The 13698-nt window shown below is 37.7% G+C and overlaps 1 protein-coding gene across 3 annotated transcripts in view; it reads left to right on the top strand.

The window, feature by feature from the left end:
- The window catches only part of GRM5 (glutamate metabotropic receptor 5), a 264345-nt gene extending 250854 nt beyond the window's left edge, over positions 1 to 13491 (top strand). For 2 of the 3 annotated variants that reach the window (XM_071556030.1, XM_071556041.1), the window contains one exon: positions 5842 to 13491. In XM_071556030.1, the coding sequence (XP_071412131.1) occupies positions 5842 to 6664 (823 nt within the window). In that variant the 3' untranslated portion in view covers positions 6665 to 13491. Of the gene's footprint in view, positions 1 to 398; positions 561 to 5841 lie in introns of all 3 variants that reach the window. The other variant, XM_071556024.1, reaches the window with a different exon arrangement.
- Positions 13492 to 13698: the final 207 nt, after the last annotated feature.

Below are 13698 nucleotides of genomic sequence, written 5' to 3' on the forward strand. Positions count from 1 at the left end.
ACTTGCACAGTGTTTAGTTCCCCTTGGGTACAGTATTCTCACATATACATAAGGCCATCAATTCTAACACTACACAGCACACACCTGGGGGCTCCTGTAGTTTATGTAACCTTTGAAACATTAATTGCCAAGTGTTGTACACAACATATAATTTTTGTCAGCTGGATTTTTTCTTGTCCATTTGTGGTCTGGATTGTTTTTTCCTTACATTACATTGCCCTCAATAATAGTTATTCTTCATTTAAAAGCTATCCACAATCACTATATAATGGAATTTTGAAGAGCAGAAAAGTACATGTAAATGTCAAACAACTGTATTTTGTTGTACAGTATTCAGCTCTGTTTTGCCTGGCCATAAATATACACACTTGAAAAACTTCTTTTTTATATCTTCACAGTGAAGAATCTGTTTGCATTCCAGACTGTAATCGATCTGAGTCAAGTAGAGAGGAGAAAAAGGATCCTGTTAAAGAGGATGCCCTAACAGTCAAAAAGACTGGAAACTGTGTCACTCTAATAGTTCCACAGCAAGACTGTCAGCTACAAGACCTACTCAAACAGTTAAGAACATCTGCTGTTTAACAGAGAGTGAAATGGCATTTGATGGCTGTGTTTTGTTGTCTCCAGCCACATTGTCCTGGCCAGTGGTCCTTGTCAAATTTTGTGAGCTCAGTAGAGTTGCCACTGAACAGCCTGGGAATCTCCCAGAGAGAACACAGACATTGCAGAACAGAAAGTAGGTGCCATTCTCTTGTCTCAACATCTGACCAGTGCTACAAGTCAGTGAGATGAAGAGCAGATGGAAAAAGACAGGTGCAGGGGTCTGACCATTTGTATATGATAAGAAAACCTCATCATCTGACAGGAAAAAAGGTCCCATGGTACTGACCAAATCTCACTTACATTCCTTCAGTCTAAGTAATGCAGTGCAATTCATATTGAGCAGTATTGTCCAGCTCATGTCCTCAAACCCCTTGGTAAAATTATATTTCTGTTCCAGCTCTAGCATGCATCTTTTCCACATCAGGCCTTAATTATCCCTTTGTATTAGTCTTACAAGTGGCTTGAGATTTTTCAAATTGAAAAGTGACATAAAAATAGAAGTAGTGGGTACACTATGTGATGCCTTGTAAGGCTATTTCTCATTAAAGGACATTTTGACATCCTGTATCACCTGTAAACATCATTCACATGTATGATATAATCTATTATGGAATGGGATGTTTTATGAGGTTTTCATAAAGCAGGCATCACAGCATCATTTCTTTTGCATGTCTTGCATCATATTTGCATTTTTGATTTTATTAAATGCAAAGAATAAGAAACTACTTAATATTTCACAGGAGTAATGTTCCTGCTGATAAGTCCCATGTGCAAAACTAATTCTGTAATTATTTACCAGGCATGCCAATAAACTAAAATTCCTCCAATTGTATGCTTTTTGCAGAGGGTAGAAGTCAGATCAACCTTTGACTCTGCAGACACAACTGAGAAAGTCAAATATTTTCTTTCTTTTCTTTTTTTCTTTTCTTTTTCTTCTCATTTTTCTTTTCTCTTTTCTTTTCTTTTTTTTCTTTTCTTTTCTTTTCTTTTCTTTTCTTTTCTTTTCTTTTCTTTTCTTTTCTTTTCTTTTCTTTTCTTTTCTTTTCTTTTTTCTTTTCTTTTTTCTTTTCTTTTTCTTTTTATTTTTATTTTATTATTTTATTTTATTTTTTATTCTTTCTTTTCTTTTCTTTTTTCTTTTCTTTTCTTTTCCTTTCTTTTCTTTTCTTTTCTTTTCTTTTCTTTTCTTTCTTTTCTTTTCTTTTCTTTTCTTTTTTCTTTTTTCTTTTCTTTTCTTTTTTCTTTTTCCTTCTTTTTCCTTTTTTCTTTTCTTTTCTTTTCTCTTCTTTTCTCTTCTTTTCTTTTCTTTTCTTTTCTTTTCTTTTCTTTTCTTTTCTTTTCTTTTCTTTTCTTTTCTTTTCTTTTCTTTTCTTTTCTTTTCTTTTCTTTTCTTTTCTTTTCTTTTCTCTTTTATTCTTTTCTCTTTTTTTTCTTTTTTTCTTTTCTTTTTTTTCTTTTCCACATGTTGGTTGTTGATTTTTATTTTTTTCTTGTGCACTGCTTTTACTCTTGATTTCAGGGCCAGGTAAGGTGATGGTTTCTATTATTCCCAGTTTCCATTTCATACCTTTAGCAATGAAACCAATAAAAAGTCTTGTTGACTAATTGATGTTGAAAACATCTTAAAGCATTGTGCATCAGGAAGCAGAATCCACAGTTCAAGAGGTGCCGCTGTCCCTCCATCTTATTAATATACAGCTCCAGTGTATGTGCTCAGAGATGCTTGAAATGGCATTTTTCAGATAAAAGGCGAAATCCAGCACTAGCTACCTTAATTAACAATGGCAATGAGATCGCAGTAATAGAGGAAAGATGTTACATCTGATATCAGGATCGCTTTTGCATTGTGGGTGATGATAATAGGTGTACCAGAAATGTTTCATTCAGGTACAGGACATTTCATTTCCCATTCTAACCAGGCAAGCTGCTGAAGCAGCTGGCAGGATTGCATTGCTGGTGTCTGCACTGGGAGGTCATTGGCAAAGGTTCTGTCCATCAGCTCTCTCTCATTTTCTAGTTTCATCCTTATATATTAGTTATTTATATAATGTCAGCTGGGATTTTCATGAGGATAAGGGGTATCAATGGATTGCAGTTTGTGGAGAAATATAAATAATTGCTCTTGTTGTTAAGAACAGAAAACTACTCTGAAAATAATTGCCAAATATATTGTTTACTTCTAGAACTTAGGAAAGGACAAAACTAGTTTTTGCCTTGTATCATTCCTCTTTTTTGTTTGTTATTATTTATCTCCATAGAAAAAGCAATATGAGAATAAGTTAATAACTTGAGTGATACATCACTAGCAGATTATTTGTGTGTGGCAGAATTGGCTTTCACCCAGGGAAACAATTACATAGACATGTAGAGGTTTTCTTAAAAGCAATTTAAAATTAGTGGAATAGCAACAACATAAAGCATTATAGTGGTAGAATTGACCTAATTTAGGCACCTTTGGTTCTGCATCCAGTTGTAGCCAGTCATCCAGGTTTTTAACATCAAGGAATTTGCAAGGAGTAATGGTCAAGTCTTTCAGACTTTTGCACAAAATTTACATCAAACACCCTCTGGGGCCCCTTCAGAGCCCTAGGATTTCCATGAAAGCTCGATTATTCTTGGGCATAGTGCAAAGGCAGTGAATGAATGCTTCAGACACAACTAAAACCAAACTGAGATTCACGGAGGCTGGAGACTTGCTCCACTGAAGATTTAACTGTCAGCTGCATTTGCCAAGGGCTGGACACTAACTCAGGTTTCATCCATTTCCTCTCCCCAGGCACTTCAGCCTCACATCCCTCCTTAATAATCCTGTGACTAGGGAGGGAGTAACACATTCCCTTCACAACCTCTTACAATCCGACCTTCAGTCAATGAAAATATCTGCATGTTTTTAGTGTTCATGTGCACACTTAAAGCCATGGGGTTTGAACATCTGCACTAAGCCAGTGCTTAAAGTCAGGAGGGGTGCTCCAATATACCTCTTTCTTTGGACAAACATTTCTATTTATGTTGACTAATCCTTCACATAAATGGTATTTATTTCCTGTCTGTGCCAGGCAGGTCTGTCACAGATCCCTCTAAGACATCATCAAGAGACCCTCTCTTTCTGTCTGATTGAAGTTACAAGTGCCAGATCACTCCGCCTCCTGATCCAGTCCAAATTCAGAAGCAGCTGGGACAAGGTCTCATGGTCATCATACCAGAGCTAAAAGCAAGATCTCATCTGCCAAATGATCCAAATTCTGATCCTGCTGTTGGCACTGAGCTCCCACTGAGCTCAGGATTCAGCATGACCAAGAAGCCAGGGCTCTCAGTTCTCAACATTCATTGAGTATATGTTCCTGGGAGAGAAGCATACAGTCCTCAGAGAAAACAGCTTTCCTCTGCATGACATTAGTGTCAGCTCCTGCTCAGTTCAGAACCACATTCACAGAGCTTCAAAGAGTCAAAGTAAGCAGTGCTACAAGTTAGATTTTGCTTTTCCCTCTTGCTCTGATTGAGGTACAGCAGGAGGGGATTGTCTCAGCAGCAAGTTATGAGCCACCATGTGTTTTGCTTGGCATTTTGAGGATATAGGCCTAACAGTCAACTTCCAAGATCCAGACAGCATCTGGCAGCAAAGGGATGAACTCTTAATGCACTTATACAGATCATCATCCAGTTTACCCTTGCTTAATGTACCCATTGGTTTACATTGTGTTTGTCTACTGGATTTTGTCATGCTGGTTTTGAAAGGGAATGCTGCTTGCATATGCTGTGTTACATGATCCATTGTAATTCCATGTGATGTAATGGTGAATGTGAACCCGCAAGAAGGTTTTGTTTACACTAAGCACACAACTTTTTGTTTAGATGACTGGAAGAGCTATTAAACTGGTAGTTTGAGGCAAGCCTTCACATGAAGACTGCCATAAAGTCATCTGGGTTTAGTAAAGCATATGCTTTGCAAACTGTTACACTGCAGGTTAACATGTGAGTATATCTAATGCAGGTTTAAAAAGTAAACAAACCCTCAAATTTACGATAATCTGCCAGGGTTTCCAAAAATCTCAAGTGGATATAGCAAATGTTTTGGAAAGCAAAGTGAATTGTCTGAAAAATCTGTTGCATTTTATTTATAAATCATGTTTATTTGTATGTGGAGACTGTTTTTTTTATGTTGATATCACTTCACAGTCATTGTCTGTTTCAGCTAAGAAATATTTCTAATGGTCTTCCTTAATTCCAAGAATTATAGGTTAATTTAGATACCAACACCAGCTCATCAGCCAGAAGAAAATGTAAAAGAAAAGGAGAAGTTTCATACTATGTGTTTATAAGTGCCACAACTGGTTTTTCTTTGGTAGCAAAAGGAGAAAAATAACAACTTTGATAAAGAGCACAGTATGATGGAATCTGCAGAGAATGTACCCAGAGAGGACACATTTTGCAGAAGAGCGGAGCAAAATGTTTATTGCTGTCTCCAAACTCAGGTCACCATAAGGAGCTGCTTGTATAGCTTGTCTGGTATTTCTTTTCTGCTAGGAGCATAGTTTCACTCTCTGAGCTGCGCTGCAACTGAAAAAAAAATTCTTTAGTGGGAGCTAATTTACCAAGTATCTCGAAGAAGTCACCCATTAGAAGCATCTCTCAACCTACAACCAGTATAGCCCCTTTCTGTGTATTACTCCAGTACTTCCAAGTAGTGGGATATAAACAGATTTTTTTTCCCAGCCATAACAGACTAGTCTTCTCCATCTCCCAATCTACAAACCCTGCCCCATACCAGGAATCCACAGCTAGAACCCCACACCAAATTTCTTACCAGTGAATGCTCCCAGGCCAGCCTACATACCTAATCCAGTCACTTATTCTCTTCAAGCATCTAATTATTCTTCACTCCTCCACACACCCCTCAGTACCACAGTCCCTCTTCCTGACACCAATCCAACCGACGGGAAGCCATCACGCTGCTCCCTTTCCCAGGATGGACACTGTCCATGTCTCAAGGGCCGCAACAAAGGGGTCAGCGGTGGCCATGAACTAGCACAGAACAGGTCATGGCTGTGAAATGAGCTGGCGCACTGCTTGATTTCCTAGGACATATAGGTATAAATGATTGATATAGGTGTAGGTGAAAATACTGTTGGCTTTATAATGAATATAAGCTCTGAGACACAATATACCCACAGTGTTGCTACAGGAATTGTATTTTTAACTTTGATGCAAGTTACCATCTTATCTCCTTTCTGTTTACAGCTCTAATGGGAAATCAGTTTCCTGGGCCCAGAATGAGAAAAGCAGCCGAGGAGCACACCTTTGGCAGCGGTTGTCAGTCCACATCAACAAAAAAGAGAACCCCAATCAAACTGCAGTGATCAAGCCTTTTTCTAAAAGCACAGATAGTAGCCGACCTAGTAGCAGTGCTACATTTCCTGAGGCTAGTGCCAAAACGCTTTATGACGTTTCAGAAGCCGAAGAGCAATACCCAGCTCAGCACCGACCGCAGACTCCCTCGCCTATCAGCACTTTGAGCCACAGAACTGCCTCCGTTAGCCGAACAGAAGATGATGCCCCTACCTTCCAGTCAGAACCTCCTCAGAGAAGTAGCTCCTCTCAAGGCTCCCTCATGGAGCAGATCAGTAGTGTGGTTACTCGCTTTACAGCAAATATCAGTGAGCTGAACTCTATGATGCTTTCAACAGCTACTCCAGGGACAATGGTGGCTGCGCCTCTCTGCTCTTCATACCTGATTCCACGGGAAATCCAGCTCCCTACAACAATGACCACACTTGCAGAGATCCAACCGCTTCCTGCCATTGAAGTCAATGGTGCTTCACAGTCTGGTAGGAAACCTTCAAATGACAGCATCAAAGAAGGTACTTCAGAGACCCCATCAGCCAAGCAAGACCTGGAGGAGTTGGTAGCTTTAACTCCTCCTTCTCCTTTTAGAGATTCCATCGATTCTGGCAGTGCGTCTCCCAGCTCTCCAGCTTCCGAATCGGCTCTCTGTATCCCGTCCTCCCCCAAATATGACACCCTCCTCATTCGAGATTATACTCAAAGCTCTTCTTCGCTGTGAATGTAGTTCAAGACAACACTGGATCTCAACAACCAGAAGCAAGTAGTGAGGGGACAGCCAAGCCTTCAAGATCTCCAGTGTTTACGCAGATAGAGTGAGAGGCATTGGGTCATCATGTGAGAAGCAGAGGGGAAGAAGAGGAATTACTTGGGAAGTGGAAACATCAGATTAATTATGCTGATTTCAAGACAAAATGACTCTTGGCAGATTATCGTGGCCTTAAAAAAACATGGGCTTTTCAGAAACACTGAATCTACTTTTGAGGGCTTATAAGGAGTCTGTTAATCCAGTTACATACCAAGTGCTTTGCTTTAGTATTACAATGAACTATGTGTACAATATACAGGGCGGGGAGGAGGGGAAACTAGATTGTAAACAACTATACAATGATTTGTTTGTTTACTCTGATTCCTTACCCAGAAGTGAACCTTGATCTTTTACCAAGAATATAAGACCAAACATTGAATGTACATTTTCTAACAGACTCAAATCTGGGACCAACTTGTCAAACTTTGTTGTTTTTTTTTTATATGAAGATCTCAAAAAGCAGTAATGTAAGTTCAATAACTACGAAACTTTTTGCTGAAGAATATTGTGTCTGTGATACCTTACACTTGGATAACACTAAGCTGAGGCTTTGCAGTGAGTGACTGCAATATGGAGGGCTTTACAAGTGACTTCTCTACCTATGCGTTTGTTTATGAATTCTCTTCTATCAGTATCAAAAGTTCAATTTGTTAACATTGGATTCACCTTCACAACAAGAAAGTCCAAGGAAGATTTCCTGACTATTTCACCATGTTGCCAACTAATAATGAAGTAGCAAAAAATATTTTCTGCAGTACTGTTTTGTAATTCCCTTATCAGGGCAAGTTGTTGAGATGAATATTCTCTTTCTAGCAGCACTACCAAGCTATATTATTGCTGCACTCCCTACTAAAATTAAAACATTTTTATGGACATTCTTATGCTAATAATACCAGTTAAATTACTTATTCAGATTCCCATCTCCTTTGCTTGTAAGGAACAGGTAAACACTCTAAGGATTTTCTCCATACTTCAAATGACAGAATTCTAGGAGAACAACTTGGATTATGACAAATGCACACTGACAGTGGAAAGGTTGTCATAATCACAATTAATATACATAGGAGGAAAAAAAAGACATGTCAAAGTCTGCTTAGAGGTGATTTAACTACTCTTTAATAAGCAACAATTTTAAACTTTATTTAGCTGCTGATGTCTTGCAGCTATGAACTGTGACAAAAAATATTTTCAAAGCAATACAGAGTAAAGGTTAAAACAGAAAAGATCTAATGAGATATGAACCAATAAAGTCTTTATTTCTTAGCAATTCACAGAAGAAGCAAGGGGATTCCTCTTTTTTTTTTCCTATATCAAGATAGTAGTTTAGTGCACTTCATACTGTCACAGCACTTTTTTAATACAGGCAGGGAAGAGTTTTAAAGTTTGAATAGTAGCTAAATAATTTTTGATAGGTGTAGTTACATAGAACTTGTAAGTCAGACTCTAAACGCACACTGTATTGGCTCTCTTCTTCATGACATAACTGTCCTCAGGTGCCAAACTTTTATGGGTTTGTTTTGTTTTATTTAAGGATAGTATGAAGTGGTGAGTGATGTACTTCAACTCAAAGTTGAATTGATGTAGCCTTATACAGAAGACAGCCTCAAGGAAGGGATCCTTGAAATAAGGCTGCTATGCTTCATTTTCAAAACCTTTTAGATTTTATTTCTTCAAAGATAATGAATATTTTGTAATAAAATTCATACCTCCTTTTTCTCACCATGTCCAAAAGAACAAATATTTGATCAAACAAGCAAAAGACAAAAGCACATTCACATACTTTAGCAAAGATCATTTTCTATTCCTTTGGGATGCTTGTTTCCCTACTATGTGTTGCACCCTAATTTCCTGCTCAACAACACTTAAAATAGAAAAGTAATAGATGACTGGATCCAGACTAGCACCTCACAGAGATACTCTAGTGACTCTATGAATCCTGAGCAAGACGGTATTATCCAGTTGCAGTCTGGGCATGCTTACTTTGCCAGATACAGTAATTTACTAGCTATGCCTATAGCATGAACAGGCAGGTCACAAAACATCTCTACTCCAGAAGGCAAACTCGTATACTAAGTCACAACTGCAGTCCTTGTGGCTTCTGTGTAGGTTTTGCCTTCTCATATGACTGCTTAGCACAGACTTAGTTCTGTGCAGCTGTATGGTTTCCAGACTAGAGCTCAGTTTTGCCCTGTTAGTTCACAGTACTAGGATGTCTCATCATTCCCTAGATGCCCACGTCTTTAGGAAAAGCATCTTCTGTCACAGGTTACAACACGCATTTAAATGGAAGAGCATGTCCAATCAGTCTGTGACACAAACATTCTTATTTAGGGAGTCTAGATCACTTAAATGTTGTTCATGGAAGACTTATATGATAATATGTCTCCCATCAGGGCAATATTGTTTTGATATAAACAGAGTGTACTGAGATATTTAATGTTAATTTCAAAGGGATTATATTACTACCTGTTCACTTATACTTTAAACTGTTGACCAATGTCCTTGCAAGAACATTCTCCACCTCAATCTTTCCCTAGCATTATAGGTCGTCATTTCTGTAGTCTTTTCTTATGTTGGTGGACAATTAATGTATTCCTGCTAAATCTGTGGGTTTCACTGCACTATGAAATACTCAGCAGTGGAAATAAGGACTATACCACAAACATAAAAACCATTTCTTAAATACAAAGTTAATAAAAAGGAGTGAGAAACAGAAACTGTCAAACTCCACATAAATATACCTCTTCTGCTCCCAAACTGCAACTCTAAACCATCCTGGTCATAGCTACTCCTCAGAGCTTCCTGACAACTTTCATATATGATGCCAAGAGGATATAGGTATGCAGATGCATCCTGTGCCCACACACAGAGAAACTCCTCAGTCTAACACCTGAATGCATGTTTAAGACCCTAAAACCCTAATGTTATGCAATCCAAATTTCAAACACTTTTGTTCACTCATTTTGGGAGTAGTCATGTATATTTTGAATATCTATTAGCCACAGCAGAAATTTTAATTGCACAAGGAACCATGGATGGACCTTGCTGAGATAGTACTCAAAGTCAGTCTATTTTTAATGGAAAGTAGGGCAGCCCTAGTGGCATTTAAATAAGGTAGAATAATTTTCTTTGTGCAGACTGGAATGCACCAACATTACCTTCTATAAGGTTTCTGGATTTCAACAAAGGAACAAAAATTGTTTTGGAGAACTCAAAAATGGTTTAATGCCTGTAGTAATAACTCAAAGGAGCCCAGAGGGAGACTTGTAAGTCTGGGAAGTTCTTTAAGAGAAGCTAATGGGTTTGTCACAAGAGAAAAGCAAACTATGAATATCAGACATCATGATTTCATTATGCTGTTTGTATGCTAGTCTCTATTTAGGACATTACGACATAATGGCAGGGCTTTTCAGACATAAATGCAAAAGTTACAATTGTGAACATTTTCCAATCTAACAAGAATGTGCAAATACCAACTGAATGGCTTGAATTTACCTTTCAATTTAGTGCTGCTGCCAGAAAGGGAATTAAAAGAGTTGAAACTATTGTCATTCTTGACCATAGGGACCTCAAAAAAAAAATCACTTATTTCTTTTGTGTTTGAGGCCAGCCCTGAAGAGTGAAGGTGTAACCACCTCTGGATCTGTGCTTTTGAAATAAAGTGAACCACTCTGGAAGCCCAGTTGGGAAAAAGTCTTTGCAATACTGAAGAAGAACTGTATTTTTAATTTGGGTCTGAAAAATAATTGCATGACTTTGGAGATGTGCTTCCTTGTACTCCTATCTGAACATTTGGTGCCTAGACTCATACAGATACTTTAGATCAGAGATTTTTAGACCACGGTCCACAAATCATTTACTGATGTTTTATGGGAGCCTTGCTGATCACAAGGTGCTGGTTTCTTCTATTGATTTCCAGCTACAAAAGTGAGTTAGGAGATAAATGCTAATTAAAAATAACTGTTAAAACTTTTAAAAGAAAGAAGTTATGTTAGTTTGCTTGGATGTTTATTCAGTTGCTGTGTTTGCAAAAGGAAAACTTTTGATCAAAACTGGAAGAATAAGACCTCCAAATAGAGCAAATGGGAAGGCCAATCCATGATTCTGGCTCTGGATGACAGCAGAGTTCCCTTGGGAAAGTTTTCACTACAGTGTGCAAAGCCAAACTGAAAGACAGTATACCTGTGCATCTAACTTCTGTAAAGGAAAGTGTGCAACCTCGCTGTTCTGCTTAATACATCATTTATGAGGTGAGAGGAAAAAAGATGACAGCAACAGACAGTAGGCAAAAAAGTCAGTTCCTAAGGGGAAATCAGAGCACTGTGCTCAGGATTAAAAAAATGTGACCATGACTTTTTTAGTGTATTGGAGACCAGTGTCAGGGTTGACCCAAAAACCAAGGAGCTTGGTGCCTAAAGTTAGGATTTCAGTACATTTAAAACTCAACTTTAAAATTACTATTCAACTGCCACCTTACTCAGGCATCTGGCATTGTGTGTTTGTGTATGCTCAGAACTACCCTCATCTTCACACATCTAAGGACCTTTGTACCTAATTCATGCTAAAACCCATCAGAAATGCAGAAAACTCTGGTTCTTTGGTTAAATCCCTGTGTCTCATGACAGAGTACACAGAATGCACAGTACACAGATGTCAGGATCATACTCCCTACAAAATGGAGTAGAAATCCTCCATTGTTTTAGGGCTGTGGTCTGGTTATGCTGCTGTTTTACAACATGCTTAAGGTTAGAGCCATCAAGCCAAAGGAAGGAGACCTGAATTCAGGCCCTACCATTGCCAGAGCTGATGAAATCTTCATCCTGGCTGGAAAGTGCTCTAATGACTCAGCTTTGAGATATCATCTGTTCATCTCGCTATGGTAATTTTACAGGACAGAAACAAACTCAAGAGCCTTGCAATAGAAAAGGAATAGCTACTTTGAACCTGATAGAACATACACTTGGCATAATTAGAAATCATATATGACCATTTAATATAAAATACTAAAATTTTCTGGAGCAGGGACCAGGTGAGTATTTTAACTCCAAAGAAGTGGAGACAATCTTTGGTCTGTGATATGTATTGGCTAAAAAATAATGTTAAACAGTTCCCTGAAACATTTTTTAGGGACAGAAGGACAGGATGTTACCTTACATTACTCTGTGTCTGCAACTATCTTGTCTTCCATCTAGAGTTCTCAGACCCTTTCATGGAAAGGAGAGACTGAGTCTTCTTGGATAGGTGAAGGAGTTAAACCTGGGCCCACTCCTATAAGAATGCAGAAAAAGGGGCCCATTCCATTTTCCTCCAGCCATTTTAGACAAAGGAAATCCATCTTTAAAACAAAAAAGTATAGCCGTGTCAAAAAATGGATTGCAGTGGAAAATTAGCATTTTCTGCACATTGCATTTCCAAACTGGCTCTAGTAGATCAATCCCAGACATCTCTTTCCTTGTGTTGTTTTCTTGAGCACCTAATTCTTCTCACAAACTCCACCATAAGGCTGGACATTTATCAAAGGGTTCTGACCCACATACCAGAGCCAAAAAACTGTATATTACACTGCATGTGCTGAAGTCCTTTGCTGGCATTGGCTCTTAATCTGTTGAGGTCAGTGGAATCACTGCAGTTGAACATCCACGTAAAAGAAATCAAAGTTGGATAGTAGCCAATGAAGTCTAGCTTTTGGCTATTTGTTCTCCAGACAATGATAATGACAGTATGTTCTTCCCACTTTCTTTTGAATCAAACAGCAGATGGATTTTATTAAGTTTATTCCTGAAGCTAGGCTTGGTGAATAGAACCTTCCCACCATTCTTTATCACTGCTACTCTGTCTGGTATCTTAGTGGGAAAATCATCCTCTACCTTAACATATGTGTTAAGGATGTGAGAGAATATGTCCAAAAGTAAGAAACAGGTCACAGTTTTTTCCGGCAGTTTCATGAATCTCGTAAAAGGAAGTCAATACTCTTCATAAACAAGAAAAACATTCATCTGCTCCCCATTTCACTGGGCACTTCATTTAGTAAAGACTTCAGTTCACTTATCTGAATTCGCTTTTTTGCAGTGGGTTATTATTGTATCCTCTGTTTAAATCTCTGCAATTGCCACTTACAATTTTATACTGTGAAAAGGAAACAAGATACAGATCAGTGAAGCATAAAGGTAAGTAAAACATTCATCTGAGTGATTAATTGGTGTATATGGCTGGTTTTGTCTCATCTGAGTAATGACAGTACTAACAAACAATAATCATTAAGTCACTCTGATCTGCCAAATGGGAACAAATATACTATGTATATTACATGTACTAATAGGATTATATGGCAGCTGCTGGTGGTATTTGTAATTAGAGATCTATATAGAATATAGATGTTTTAGAGAGATGGTGCCAATTCCAAAAGATTTGTGTGGGCTATAAGTGCTTGTAATTACTTTTTTTATTTTGCTAATAACTTATGAAGAACTGGTTTCAAACATTCTGTGAGCATTTGTTCTTTTTTATGTTGTTGCTGCTTATACTATTAAAAGATAGAGAATGTAAAGTTATTATTTTGATGTGAACGGAAAATGATTTTTCATAAAATTTAACATTTTTATCAGCTTTGATTTTGCTTTCTACCTGTACAAATGTAATTTATTTTAGCATTGAAGAATACACTTGCTTGTTTCTCAATTGTCTACATCATGTTAGAGTTGGTGTTTTTGAACAGTATTAAAAAAATTCTGTGATATGACTGAAAAGTGGATTTTTTTTCTCTGAAATACTTACAGCTACATTCTCAGTGCATTTTTCTGCACACTAGGTGTGCCTATACACAAATTCTTCAATTACAACATTTATTTCTCTCTTTTTCTTGCTCTGTTCTTTTAAAGGGTTAACTTACCATCAATAATATCATGGTTACATACCATCCTATTATAGTTTGATCTTTCAAAGCAAAC

The sequence above is a fragment of the Pithys albifrons genome, chromosome 1, assembly GCF_047495875.1.
Source record: "Pithys albifrons albifrons isolate INPA30051 chromosome 1, PitAlb_v1, whole genome shotgun sequence".
NCBI classification, from domain to species: Eukaryota; Metazoa; Chordata; class Aves; order Passeriformes; family Thamnophilidae; genus Pithys; species Pithys albifrons.